Source organism: Phycodurus eques, chromosome 10, assembly GCF_024500275.1.
Source record: "Phycodurus eques isolate BA_2022a chromosome 10, UOR_Pequ_1.1, whole genome shotgun sequence".
Classification (NCBI taxonomy): domain Eukaryota; kingdom Metazoa; phylum Chordata; class Actinopteri; order Syngnathiformes; family Syngnathidae; genus Phycodurus; species Phycodurus eques.
In genome coordinates, this window is record NC_084534.1 from 118905 (window position 1) to 133898 (window position 14994).

At 43.4% G+C, this 14994-nt stretch overlaps 1 protein-coding gene across 3 annotated transcripts in view; it reads left to right on the plus strand.

The window, feature by feature from the left end:
- phf2 (PHD finger protein 2) overlaps positions 1-14994 on the plus strand; it is a 103325-nt gene that overhangs the window by 4553 nt on the left and 83778 nt on the right. For all 3 annotated transcript variants that reach the window (XM_061689120.1, XM_061689121.1, XM_061689122.1), the window contains exon 2: positions 7216-7301. In XM_061689120.1, coding sequence (XP_061545104.1) covers positions 7216-7301 — 86 coding nt within the window. The remainder of the gene's footprint in view (positions 1-7215; positions 7302-14994) is intronic.

Below are 14994 nucleotides of genomic sequence, written 5' to 3' on the forward strand. Positions count from 1 at the left end.
AGCCTCAAAAGTTTTATGGACTGATGAGACCAAGATTAACCTTTACCAAAGTGACGTAAAGGCCAAATATGGAGAAAGGAAGGATCTGCTTATGATCCAAAACATCTGTGAAGCGCGGTGGAGGTAATTTCATGGCTTGGGCTTACATGGCTGCTTCTGCAACGGGCTCACTCGTCTTTATTGATGATGTAACTCATGTTGGTAGTAGTAGTAAGTCTACGTAACCATTTTGTCTGGGAATTTACAGACAAATGCATCCACCTAATCAGCACAAGCTTCATCATGCAACAAGACAATGACCCAAAACACACTGCCAACACAACAAAGGACTTCATCGGGGGGGAAAAGTGCAAGGTTTTAGACTTGCCAAGTCAGTCCCGGAGAGGAGACTGAAGAGAGAAACCCCCAGAAACAAACAAGAACTGAAGGAGGCTGCAGTAAAGGCCTGGAAAAGCATTTCAACTGAAGAATGCAACAGTCTGGTGAAGTCGATGGGTCGCAGGCTTGATGCAGTTATTGCAAGTCAGGGTTATGCTACCAAATATTAAATGTTATTCACTTGAAGTTAACTTGTCTATTTCAATACTTTTGCTCACTTGAAAAGTGATTCATCTTTTGATCTGAAACCCAAGTCTTCAGTATACAACAAAGGAATTGACCTTGCTGTTCCAATACTTTTTGAGGACACGCACGCGCACAAACTTTCAAGATAAATGACAGCGTTGTTGATGTTTTTTTGTGCCACTCATAATGATACTATTCATCCATACCTGCCCTGGTAATCAAACATGTGAGAACAACTGTCATGTTCTCTCATTCTCTCTCTCAAGATAGGCTATTCGCAAAATGTTTTCCTGGGAACAAGAAATTTGTTTGCAAAAAGCAATGCCTGGCAACACAGGCCAATTCTTTTATATAATTCAGAGTTGAAATCATGGATAAACTATAATGAATTGTTAATATAATGCCTACCTGATCAACACTAGCCATACATGATGAAAATATGTCTGGAATGCCAATCAACCACTAAAACGTAATGCCAATAGAAAAATGTTTTATCTTAACATTTGTGTATGATCTCATTGACATAAAAATAATTATGTAAACTGTACATTAAATTCACATTTTGAAGAACAGTAGTTGTGTATTTTCAGGTATCAGAATCAGAAGTATGTCCAAAAAGGAATTTGTCTCCGGTAGTTGGAGCCGCTCAAGTACGACAACAGACAGTCGATTGACAGAGAACACTTTGGTGACATAAAGACAAACAATACTCTGAGCAATAAAGGGTTGCTAGTTATCTGGTAATGCTGGTACAAATTATTTTTTTTTTTTGACAATTGTGCAAAAAGATGCAGAGTCCTCTAGCACTTGCAGTGCAGATGCAGTTCGAATGACTAATCTCGCAATAGTCCGGTGCAATGACCATTGTGCCAAGGGCGCCGAGACTTCAACGAGTGTATGCGGTTTCAAGTGCCGAGTCGTGTGATAACCAGGATTTTTGGGGCCGCTCAAGTTTAAAAAAAAAAAACAATAACCGATCACCGATCCGATCACAAGATGGAGCAATGTGGCCATTTACATAACTTGTTCATTTATTGTATATACTTGTGTACTGTATACTGAGTACTGTATCCATCCATCCATTTTCTGTACTGCTTAGCCCATCCCAGCTCAAAATTATTCTCTAGCATTTTAGACAAAAGTTAAAACATCAATGACCCCTAGGGGTTATTCAAGGATTGGCCAATGACATAAGTTTAGGTCAGATCAACATTACAGCATTACAACATTATGACAGAAAAAATGGGTGCTAACTGAGTGTAATTAAATTACTTTATTGCAATTATTCAGTCATCTTCCGTTCCGCTTATCCTCACTAGGGTCGCGGGCGTGCTGGAGCCTATCCCAGCTATCTTCGGGCGAGTTACACCCTGAACTGGTCGCCAGCCAAGCGCAGTTATTGCAATTAAATTACTTTAATAAATACTGCTAATGACATGCTTACTCTAACTTTCTCACTGCCGTCTATATGGACTGGTGTTGTCCAGAGTTTGCGTCCGTTTGGCTTTTCGTTTTTTTTCTTTTTTCCTCCACGCTGTGTTGCTTGAACGCTCCTTATGTACATTGTTCAGGTGCCCGATCAAATTTGTTGTGTTGAAGCAATTTAGATGACGCTCCTCACGACGTACTTCAGTTGTGTACAGACTGCAAATAACCGACGTGTTGCTTGTCTGAGACACCGCCAAATAGTCCGACACCGATGACGTGTTTTTATCCGACAAGATTGCAAAAAACTTTATTGGCCGTCAGATAGTTACAGTACTCTGCCACAAGACACGTGACAAGGCTAAAAATAAACTAGCTTTTGGATTCATATGAGACGGCGACGCGGAGTAAATGTCTTTTGCAGAGCTGATCGATGACGTCAATGATCGGATCGGCGAATTGTGACATGAAACCCGATCGGCACAAAATTCTAATTATCGGCCGATACCGATCAGATCGGCGTAAAGTCTAGTTTCTTCACTTCCTTACCACAGTCATCAATGTTCTGGACTGTTGACCCCAAGTATTTAAAGTCCTCCACCATCGCTATCACTTCTCCCTGTAGCCTCACTCTTCCCCCACCACCCCTCTCATTCATGCACATATTCGGTTTTACTTCGGCTAATCTTAATTCCTCTCCTTTGCAGTGCATGCCTCCAACTTTCTAACTGTTCCTCCGCCTGCTCCCTACTTTCACTGCAGATCACAACGTCATCTGCAAACATCATGGTCCACGGGGATTCCAGTCTAACCTCATCTGTCAGCCTATCCAGCACCACTGCAAACAGGAAGGGGCTCAGGGCTGATCCCTGATGCAGTCCCACTTCAATCTTAAATTCCTCTGTCACACCTACAGCACACCTCACCACTGTTCTGCTGCCCTCATACATGGCCTGTATTATGGTAACATACTTCTCTGCCACTCCAGACATCTGCATGCAGTACCATAGTTCCTCTCTGGGTACTCTGTCATAGGCGTTCTCTACATCCACAGACACAATGTAGCTCCTTCTGACCTTCTCTGTACTTTTCCATCAACATCCTCAAGGCAAATAATGCATCTGTGGTACTCTTTCTCGGCATGAAACCATACCGTTGCTCGCAAATACTCACTTCTGTCCTGAGTCGAGCCTCCACGACTCTTTCCCATGACTTAATTGTGTGGCTCATCAACGTTATTCCTCTCTAGTTCCCACAGCTCCGCACATCACCCTTGTTCTTGAAAATGGGCACCAGCACACTTTTCCTCCATTCCTCAGGCTCACCTACTGGAGTTATGTTGGACAAGCTGGTCAAAAACTCCACAGCCACCTCTCCTAGATGCTTCCATACCTCCACAGGAATGTAATCAGGACCAACTACCTTTCTGATTTTTCATCCTCTTTAATGCCTTTCTAACTTCCCCCTTACTCATCATTGCCACTTCCTGGTGCACCACACTTTCCTCTTCTATTCTTCCTTCTCTCTCATTTTCCTCATTCATCAACTGTCCAGCACATTACTGGCATGAGTCAACACATTTCCGTCTCTATCCTTAATCACCCTAACCTGCTGCACATCCTTCCGATCTCTATCCCTCTGTCTGGCCAACCTGTATAGATAATGTTCTCCTTCTTTAGTGTCCAACCCGGCATACGTGTCATCATATGCCTCTCTTTTGGCCTTTGCCACCTCTACCTTTGCCCTGTGTCGCATCGCAATGTATTCCTTTCGCCTCTCCTTGGTCCTTTCACTGTCCCACTTCTTCTTAGCTAGCCTTTTTCCTTGTATGATTTCCTGTACTGTGAGGTTACACCACGAAGTCTCCGTCTCTCCTTTCCTGCCAGAAGATACACCAAGTACGCTCCTGCCTGTCTCTCTGCTCAGCTTGGCTGTAGTGGTCCAGTCTTCTGGAAGCTCTTCCTGTCCACCGAGAGCCTGTCTCACCTCTTCACAAAAAGACGCACAACACTCGTCCTTTCTCAGCTTCCACCACATGGTTCTCTGCTCTGCCTTTGTCTTCTTAATCTTCCTCCCCACCACCAGAGTCATCTTACACACCATCCTATGCTGGCTACACACACTCTCCCCTACCGCCACATCTTTTTTACTGTAATAATTAACATTTGTGTGACATAATGAATTACGGGAACTGTGTGGCTTTTCCGTCATCATGCTAGCGGCTACTAGCCCAAACGGAGCATCCCGATTGTTACCCAGCCTCGCTGCTTTCTGCCGTTCAGTGGGTGGATTGCTTGTTGCGTTTTATGTGCCCCAGCTACCTACGAGCTACAGATAACGCGGCTAAATACGATGGCAAGCCGCGGAGGAGACCGTGCGTCTCGCGTCTGTTGTCAACGTAGCATAAGTCACTAATCATCGCCTCCATGTAAGCGAATCGTAATAACGATGGACGGAGGATGAGACAAGCGACAGATCGGAAACCATGCTAATCGCTAAGCTATCACATGAAGTTGCAAGAACACAAAAATAAGTCATTGGTTCAATACACTTGTCACATTAGTCTGGCTGGAACAGCGTTATAGCGGTGATTAACCAACTTTGAAGAGCAAAATAGTATGTATTTATAGAGGAAAATACTGTAGTATATGATGCTAAACAGCCATAACAGGGACCGGAAACAAATTAGTACTTTACCACTGCTATGTCACTTGACAAAATGAACCTATATTTAAAAAAAACATTAATATAATAAATCTTTATAATATAAGGCTATGTTCACACTGCTGGGCATGATGCCTAATTCGGAATTTTTTTTCAATCCGATCTTTTCATGCAGTCGTTCACATTACAAAAACAAATGCGACTTTTACTGCGGATGAATGCGTTCGTGACTGAAGCTCTCCCTTATCCTTGCCTATTACACAGTTGACCGTAAACAGTGACGGAAGCTTGCTTTAGACGGTGTATGCCGAGGTTCTAACAGCCACCTATAAAACACCAATCCTGTTCAAGTCATCCCGCGCCTCGACAGAGTGGCAGATGTTAGTAGAAGTTCTAACCGCGTTCCTTTCAAGGTGCTCCTTCTGTTATTGATCTATTGCACTTTGTAATGACCGAGGATTATTCAGTGGTCTTTATACGACAGTCAGGACCCGTTATTAATTTCTGTTGTAGCCGAAATATTTTCAGGATTCTGAGTAAAATGACTATAGGCTTCGCTGGTATGGAGTTATCATGTCTGCTAACATAGTTAACAGAGTGCCTATAATTTTTTTAAATAAAAGGAAGGAACATTTTTCTATAATTAGAAAAAGGCTTTAATGAATAGAATTTACAAGGGTTTACAAGGTTTGAATCATAAAAACAAAAAGAATAAAAATCACAAAAAGTAGAAGAGCGGGGACTTTCCACCAACTTTCCAGAAGGCTGTGTTGCCATGGATACAATTTACAGCTGTGGTCACAGCTGCCCCTCTCGTCAAACCTTCACACCCTACCTCTCGTCTTTCAATTTAAGAGGAGTGCACAAACATGATCAACATGCCGCTATATACACATATATACACACACACACACACACATATATATATATATATATATATATATATATATATATATATATATATATATAAAGTTATAACATTAGAAATTGCTGCAATTCTAACTAATGACTGCCTCCTAACAGTGATTTATTTGCTTGAGTCTAAAAATTCAAGTCAAGTCAGAAAGGCAGGAACACACTCTTTAAAGGCTACGTAGGTTTAGAAACAGCCAAGTAACAATAAACAACATGGGACTCTGACGTCGTTTCTTTTCCTCCGCTTAGTGATATTGTAAAATGTTTTATTTTGCTTAGGATGTGTGATGTGTTTTTATTTGAAATGTAGACATTACATTTAAAGTGATGGAAGTATGTAAGATGATTTATTTTTGCAGTGACATGTAGTGGACATATTTTATTATTTCATTTTTGTGACTAATGGAATGTAATTGCGGCGGTATATGTTTTAACGGGAGTTAGAATTAATATATATTATTCCCTCTCCGTGTGATGTTTATTCAACCCATGAGTTTCGACTCACCACTAAAGAGTGATACTGTTACAATATGCTTAAACAATTCAGTGGAGGACAGGGGGCGGCGACACGTGCAGATCTGACCAATGGGGCTTCTTGGTTGCAGCCGCCGCGAGCCAGGACGCTGGCTTCGCGAAGCGGAGGTCAATGGAAACCGATCCCGACCCATGTGTCTGCTTTTGCTGGGACTGAGGCCCGAGTGAACAAGGTGCCTCTATCTCACCCAGTCGATTGTGAAGCAACACTCTGATGAGTGTAGTACGCCGTAGAAGTTCCAACGCGCCCCGCTCCTCTCAAGGCTGCGGTCACGCGGGCCACTCAGCCAATCGGTATATTTCTTTAGACCTACACACATGGTCACATGGGTTGCCCGTCCAATGGGGTGCGTTAGACTCAAATGAGCGAAGCGCTGCAGCGGTCTGGCTAAGCGGCTTGGCTTCGTAAAGATGGCACAAAACTACATTTTAAAGCACAACTGCTCATTATTTTATGCCAAGACGAGGCCACGACGATATCGAGGCACTTTTAATTTCGCGATATGAATATTGTGACATCCCTGCACATACGACAATAATTGTTTTCATACGCCTGCCCGATCAGGAATGTTGTATGTTTTGCTAGCTTGCCCGCGAGTATTTTTGACTTGCCACGGGCAGTCGGGAATCAGTAAACCTCGAGCCCTGCCAACTCCGCAGGGAAGGGGTTAATGACAAAGCTGAGGCATGTTTTTTTTCTATTCCAGCCCCAAAACTGTAAAATAGGAACAGATTTGTCAAACATGACTTGCATCCAGTGTGCTGATTTATTTATTTCAAAAAAATAACAATACAAAGTCCCTCTGAAGCTGCTTCCCTGACGACCTGACGATAAGTGGAAGAAAATGGACGTTGTTAAAAACATCATAAATGCATTCATGCGGATAGCTATGTAAGGAATTATATTTTATGGCTATCTATTATTTGATTAATTAAATTGCTAAAATGCTCATCCCTCGTGTGAATTGATAGAGATTAGAAAAACGAACAACCGTGACTTCTTTTTCTTCTGAACACATTAATTGCCGTGCTTACCCCGAACTAATGTCGAACACATTCACCGTGTAATTCTACATGTGCTGTATGTTGAATAATTTGTTGTATTGTTTTCAGTTGTGTTGGTGTGGATGAAGATGATGCCCCAGATATTGACGTATATCATTGTCCAAACTGCGAGAAGACCCACGGCAAGTCAACATGTATGTAGAATATTTTGAAAAAGACTGAAGTTAATCAAAAATGTGCTGCTTTTGACAATATTTTGACTGCTCTAAAATAGGCATAGTCTGGTTAAAGTCATTTTCCATTGTACCGTCCATGCGGTATTACCGGTTTGTCATGTGAACGTTGTCTTGAAATGAACATTAGCAACCCGTGTTAGCGTGTCTCGCGTAGGTGAAACAAATGCTACAGTGTGACTGTGGCGTTTCTGTGCGACGGCTCAAGGTGCGTTCAAATCATACACAAAAAAATGTTGGAATCTTTGAATCAGAGCACCCCTGGTTTCCCCACCTTAATGTTTAAGATGATCAAACTCATATAAATAGCAGACATCGATGACCCGAGTTGACATAAAATGCTGTTTTTAAATGATTATTTGATTTCAGGAAAAACAATTCTAAGTTACCTGGCCCTGTGTGGAAAAAGTCATGCTCCCCTTGTTAAGTCATGAATTAACTGTGGCTAATCCAATTTTTTTGGTTCATTGTCACTCACCTCACCAAGCCTGTTGACCTCCAGATCTGTTCAAGTCAAGAAATCACTTAAAGCTGAAATAAGCAGTTAGTTTTTTGTCTGCATGTCCAGACAGTAAAATATGAAAACTCATCCCTCTCCGGCCTCATCTAACGCCTCGGAATTTAATTTTAAATCTTCATTGAGAAAGTCTCCGTGAAGGAAAGAATTGTCCACTCAGACGCTGTTTTAACGCATCATACACGTCTGTGCGGGAGGGGCACGGTCGGGTTCGGGAGGACACTTGGTCCTGGTACTCCGGCCTGCTCTCTGGCCCACCATGCTTCTCTCCCGCAGATTTGTAAGGCACTACATACGTTCGCATATCCTTTGGAGAGCTGGTTGGCCTGGGTGGGGGTGACAGTGGCATGTCATTATTGCCCTGTGACCGTCTTGCCTCACCCCCACCAGTTTCTCCAATTTGAACACTCCGCCACACACAATGACGGTACAGGGATAATGGTTGCCAGTCATGGTGGTAAGCATAGTAATAGGGTGGATAGTGGGTTTTCAGATTTCTCTTGGTTGGACTTCTGGGGCCTGTGCCCCCCCTCCCCCTTTCCGGTTGTCGGGCCGTGCAGCCCCTCTTTTTGGTCCCGCCTTCCTCTTCCCTCCCTTGGTACCCTCGCCCGTCCTTGCTCATGACTAGGGTTGGGTGTCGTTTGGGTTTGGGCTGTTCCGGTTCCTTGTTTCGGTTCCGGTTCTGGGCGGTTCTCGGTTCTTTTGGGGGGCTGGGTCGGGGAGGTTTGCGTGGTTTGGATGGGGGGTTTTGTGGGTGACCATTTCCTTGGCGGCCCGTGACGTGGACTGGGGTGGTGAGCATTTGGCTCAGGGTTCTTTGTGGCCAATATTGGTGTCGGACCTGTGGGCTGGGGGCGCGGTGTGTGGGGGGGTGCCCCCCCCCCCCCCACACACCGTTGATTAGCGTTTCGGCTTGGGGTTGGATGTAGCGTTGTTGAGGTGGATGTTTGGGACTGTTTCATTGCGTCGCGTGGCTGGGGGGTGGGGGGTGGCGATGCTTCGCACGGCGCTGGGTGCTGTGGAGCTCTGGTTCCTTTCCCGATTTTCACTGCTGGGGCGCAGGGTTGGTGTTTGTGGTGCTGTGGGACACCGTTTGTGTTTTTTTTTGTCCCGGTTCATTGTGGTGTGGGGTTGCTGTGGTAAGGTTTTGGCTCGATGGTCTTCTTTTTTTTTTTTTCCTATGTCGTCTCCGCTCGCGTTGGTTTGGGGACTGGAGTGGGTGCTGAGGACCGTCAGTGCGGGAGTGCGGCCGGCCGTTTGCCTCATTGGTTGTCTCGGTCTTGGCATGGATGTGTTTTGTGGTTTCGCTCGGCTGGTTGACTTGGGAATTGGCTTCGCTGGGGCTCCGTGCGGTGTGGGCTGGGGCTCGGGGCACGTCGTGGGGGCCTCCTTTGCGCGGTACGGTCTTGTTCCAGGTGTTATGCTGGGGTGACCGGTCATTGTTTTTAGAGGGGTTGGGGCACGCTTTTGTTCGCCACCGCTGTTGGGCGTGGGTGCGTCTTCGTGTGGGTTCTTCTTCGTTGTTTTTCGGGATGGGCAGACCGTGGGCGTCGGGGCCGGGGGCTGTGATTTTTGGGTTTGGTCCCGGCTCCGGTCGGTTCTCGATTCTCGATGCCCAACCCTACTCATGACGGGTGCTTAACTTGCCCGTGCCGCTCCCCTTGTGACTGGTCGGGGCGCTTCGGTCGGGACCTCCCTGGGTCCTGGGAGGTCGGTGGCCTCACCCTGGTTGGGTCCCCTGCTGGATGTGCACGGAGGCTCCCACGCCCCCTTGTGGGTGGAGGAGCTGGCCTCACCCTTCCTCGATGTGCCGAATATGTGATATGGTGTTCATTCACTAATAAGTTTGATAGAAACACTATAGACTTGAATTCCTTGTGACGGGGTCACCAATAACAACACAGGTTATAGTAACATATAAACTCAGAGGTTCTTACAGGTGTTTAGACACAAAAAAAGAATCCGACCGCACTGCCTTGCTCATTTTGCCACATCCTGTCTTGCCCTTTTCTGTCCTCTCTTATCTGGTTCTCTTGGTTAGTTTTTGGATGTCCTCACCGGGTTTCCCCCACCCCCCAATCTTCAAATAACTGTTGTAAATTTACTTGTGTTCAAATATCTAGACTGTCTGTCTCACTATTGTTCTGCTGTGGTTTTCACCCCTAGTCCCCTTGTCCACTCTGTCCCTCTGTCTGTCCCCTAAAACCATTTTCTGTCCAGGTGCATTTTCAATAAACATCAAAATAATACAAAAATAAGTATTTCAAACTCCCTTGTTGCGCAGCAAAACTGTTCCAGCACAAAGGCATACAGATCCACCATTCTGAAAGGCCATGGAGCTGAACAGGACAGATTTAAATAAAAAAATAAATAAAATAAAATAAAGAGAGACACTGTACAGTACTGTACTGTACTGTACCCCAGCAGTGTGTCAATCATTTCGCGTGAACGTGCCAATGCGCATTCATGCCAGAAGGCACATTGGTGGACGTGGAGGCTTTCGGAGGCTATCCCACGTTTGTCAACAACTGGGTCTTCTATAGAAGGAAACACAAGCAGAGCGAAGAGTCCAGAAAGGCTAAACAGATGGAATCTGATAAAGAGAGAGAGAAAATTAGGATACACATTGGACCTACAATTCGAGAGGTGGCTGGAGTCAACTCGGACTCCCTGAGGAAATTAATGGACACAGGAGCGATGTGGCTTCATTTCTGCTCGATGGGTAAGTCTATCACATACTTGTATTTTTAATTGATTGTGCATTTCACAAAAATATAACTTTGAACTGATAACATTAGTGTTATACAGCTGCGGTCGTGTGCGGCACGAACTAGTGGAGCCCAATTGCATTGGTCGCTAACAATACAGTAGCTAGCATTATGAGAAACCATAGCTACTATGTCGGAATGACTGCGTATGTTCGGAAATTCAATCTGAAGGCCTCTTTATACTCCGTGCTCGCGCAGGCAACAGCGCCCGCATTGCATCCCGTGTGCAGCCAAACCGTAATGCTTAGTGTAAACAAAATTAGGGGGGCTGGCTTGACTTCTTTTTGAGGAGAGGCTTGCTTGACCGCACTTTTATATTTATGATGATTTATGATGATCTTGCTCAGGTACATCGATTAATCCACTCTTATTTTAGTGATAATATTGTGCGTCAACTTAATGAGACAGAGGAAACAGCGAACAAAGCTAACATAGGATGTCTGAAAGCCACATTGCTACAAACTATGTTTCACTTTGCTGTTGAGTAATCGTGGTTAAAAATCCCAGACAATTATTATTTATATTGTATATTGTCACAGATTATGCTTCAAACATGCTTACTTCTGTACAGCTGGAAAATGTAACATACTGTAGTTGTTTTGACTTCTAAGTGCAACTCACAGATAAAACGTAAAGGCACTTGCACGTAAAAAAGAAAAAGGAATTGTATTATATTGATAACGTCTGTATGGGATATTTTCACATTCGGATAATTTTGGGCTCATTGTGTGGTGGATATTGTATGTATTTTTTTCCTGATATTCATTCATATTACATGATATATAGAGATTATTTTTTTCCTTCTGTGATTAAATGTAGTTTTTGTGTTTGTTTCGTAGTTATGCAAGGATCTCGCCTTTGAAAAAAGTGACCTGAGACCATCACCTCCTGCTGCTCCAACAAATGTTAAGGCTTCTTTATACTCGCGCGGACGTCACTGCGGCTGTCCCGCACGCAGTTTGCCTTTATACTTGAGCGCGGCCCAGGCGCGCTGTTTTGAAAGTGTGCTGCAGTTCTCCTCCAAGTCGAGAATGTCGCTACAGCTGGTATTGGCTAGGACGCCACAGGGTGGTGTTTCCTCTGCATTTTTTCATTTTTTTTCCATTTCTGGTAGATGTTTTTACTTTCATTTTTGCTCTTAAGCAAGGCAGCAGAAATTTAAAAATGAAAGCTGCTTCTGACATTCTGTTTCGAGATGATTTCTTAGAAGGTGGTAATGTATTACTTTTGCCAATGGATGTGGTTTTTTTTTTTCATTTGTGTAAAAAAAAAAATAATTGCTGTGATTAGGTGTTTTATAAAAACTAGCCAGCAAACTCCCTAACTGATCAGAAATATTTTTGAAATAGATTTTTGTCCTCAGCGTACTTGTTCTTTCGTTGTTGTGACTTTGTCACGCTGTGTTGTTTGAATAACTGTGTTTGTTCAGTATGACCCCATTTGCCTCTTTGTCTGCATTGTTTTCTCAGATCCACTGCAGAGCTGGAATTGTTATCGTGTATCTCAATAATTCAGTGTACCATGGTGAGCAAAAGGTACTGGATAACCTATGCTGCCTCTGCAACTGTCAAATTCTCTCTGTTCTTGTTTCTTTCAAATAAACCAATAAAAATAAAATGGAATTACAGCTTTTCTGTCACTAGTGGGCTGCCATAGATTAGAATGGCTAAGACCTGATGATGATCATCACTCCAAGGGGAGTTTTACTTCACTCTTATGGCTGTCTCAAGAAATAATAACCTACAAATATGTATTATGTAATTATCAATATCCATGCTTCATGACATTACTGAGTAAATCCATTTTTTTTTAAGTTCTCAATGACAGGTCTATTTGTAGTAATTTGGATTTCTTGTACACGTTTGTCAAAATCTGTAAAAAAAAAAAAAACAAACAAAAAAAACCAACTTATTAGTATTTAGGGTTGTGTGTGAAAAGCATTTAATTATCTAAATGTGAGATTCTTTCTGACGGACACTGCCCAATCAAGATTGAAGTGCCACGAGCCAATGCTGGAATACCAGACAAAGATCTTTGAATGACGTAATTGAACCATACATTCTGTATACCTTGTCAATAAAGTGTGTTTAAATACTTTTAATTAGTTTTATTTTTCTTGTTTTAAATACACAATCCAAGAACAAGCGTTATACAGGGCACTGATTGTTTATGGAAGGAGATTCCAAATGAAAAACCATTTCAAAATTGTAGAGGTAAATGTGCAAAGATTCCTGGAAATAAATGTTAAAAATAAGGTGCAAATGGATCGACAAATATTTATAAAGTAAATATAACATGCACATTTCTACTGGCGCAATGCTTTGAAAATTTGAAATGTAGTTCGTCATTGTTTGAATCCTATAGAATTTCCATATTACATATTGGCGATAGGTGGCCGTGGGGGGATTGTCTGTAGTTCTCTCCAGGGTCACCAAGGTCATCAGCGGTCCGGATGTCGCTCCACATTCGTCTGGCTCTGCGTAAAACTCCCTCGTTCAAGATGGTGTCATTTCTCCTCCAAATGTGGTGTGCATTATTATATTATTGTTCAACCAACATTAAACAAGGTTTGACATGCTTTTTTTTCTTTTTTCCCAGCAATCGGGTGTTGCGTGGTGAGCGTGCATACAGGCCATGGCGGTGGAGTACATTACTCAACTGTTTTCCTTGTGACAACAGTACCTGCTAATTCCAGGTCTTTTTGAAGGTCTCCACAGGTGGTCCTTAGCTCTTGAACAGCTCTTCTGATTATTCTTTGCACTCCTCTGTCAGAAATCTTGTGAAGAGCACCTGATGGAGGCAAATTTATGGTGCTATGATTGGATTTCCACTTATGTATTATGGCCCCAACCATGCTTCCTGGAACGTTCAGAAGCTTAGATATGGGCCTATAACCGATGCCATCGTTATGTTTTACAACAATTAGTTTATGATGGTCTTGAGACAGCGCTCTGCTGTTACCCATCTTGGGATGTGTCTTGATTCACACCCTGGTAAAGAGACTTTTTTTGTGACCATCAATTAGAACTGAACCAGCAGTTATTCATTTGCACTGACAAGGGGCTGGATTGCTGTTTTAATTATTGATAGTTTTTAGGTGTTGTCTTGGCTTTCCATGCCTTTTTGCACCTCCCTTTTCATGTGTTCTATACTTTCTCCCTGTGTCGTTGCACATTTCAACACACAACTTAATTTCTGATCTTATTTGTTCTACTTTCTTTGTATGTCTGGATTCCTTGGGTCAGTAACACCTTTGGAAGTATATTTAGTGAGAAAAAATAACATGTTAAATACTTCAGCCGCTGTAGGTTTATATATACAGACCCTTTCCAATAAGTTAGAATATCATGGAAAAGTTTATTTCCATAATTCCATTCAAAAAGTTAAACTTTAATCAACTATAGATTCAGGGGCCACAGTTTAAACAATTTCAAGTATTTACTTGTTTTTCCATCCATCCATCCATCCATTTTCTACCGCTTATCTGAGGTCGAGTCACGGGGGCAGTAGCTTTAGCAGGGACGCCCAGACTTCCCTCGCCCCAGCCACTTCATCCAGCTCTTCCGGGGGGGTCCCGAGGAGTTCCCAGGCCAGCCGAAGGACGTAGTCTCTCCAGCGTGTCCTGGGACGTCTCCAGGGTCTCCTCCCGGTGGGACGTGCCCGGAACACCTCAACAGGGAGGCGTCCGGGAGGCATCCGAGTTGTTTATTATTACATAATTTGGGCGTCAACCTCATAAAACCCACAAAATCAGGAATTCCAAATATTAGAATACTGTGAAAAAATCAGCCCAAATTTTGCAGGCCATAATTTTTTTAAACTCAGTGTCACACACTAATCATCAACTAAACTCAAAGCACCTGCACAGGTTTCCACAGGTGTCATTAAATTGCTTTAGTTTGTCTCAATAGTCTGAGTTGGGTTCAATATGGGGAAGACTGCAGACTTGACAACTGGCCAGAAGACCATCATTGATAACCCTCCATAGGATGGGTAAGACACAAAAGTTCATAGCTAAGGAGGCTGCCTGTTCACAGTGTTGTGTCCAAGCATATCAATGGAAAGTCTAGTGGAAGGACAAAATGTGGCAGGAGAAGATGCACCAGCAAAAGAGATGACCGAGGGCTTCGGCGGATTATCAAACAGAGAAGATTCAAGAATCTAGCAGAGATCCAGAAAGAGTGGAATGAGGGAGGAGTCACAGCTTCAAAAACCACCACATTCAGACACATCCGGGAGATGGGTTACAACGGTCTGGTTCCTCGGGTCAAGCCACTTCTGAGCCTGAGCCAACATAGGAAGCGTCTCATCTGGACCAAGGAGAAGAAGGACTGGACTGTTGGCCAGTGGTCTAAGGTCCTCTCTTCTG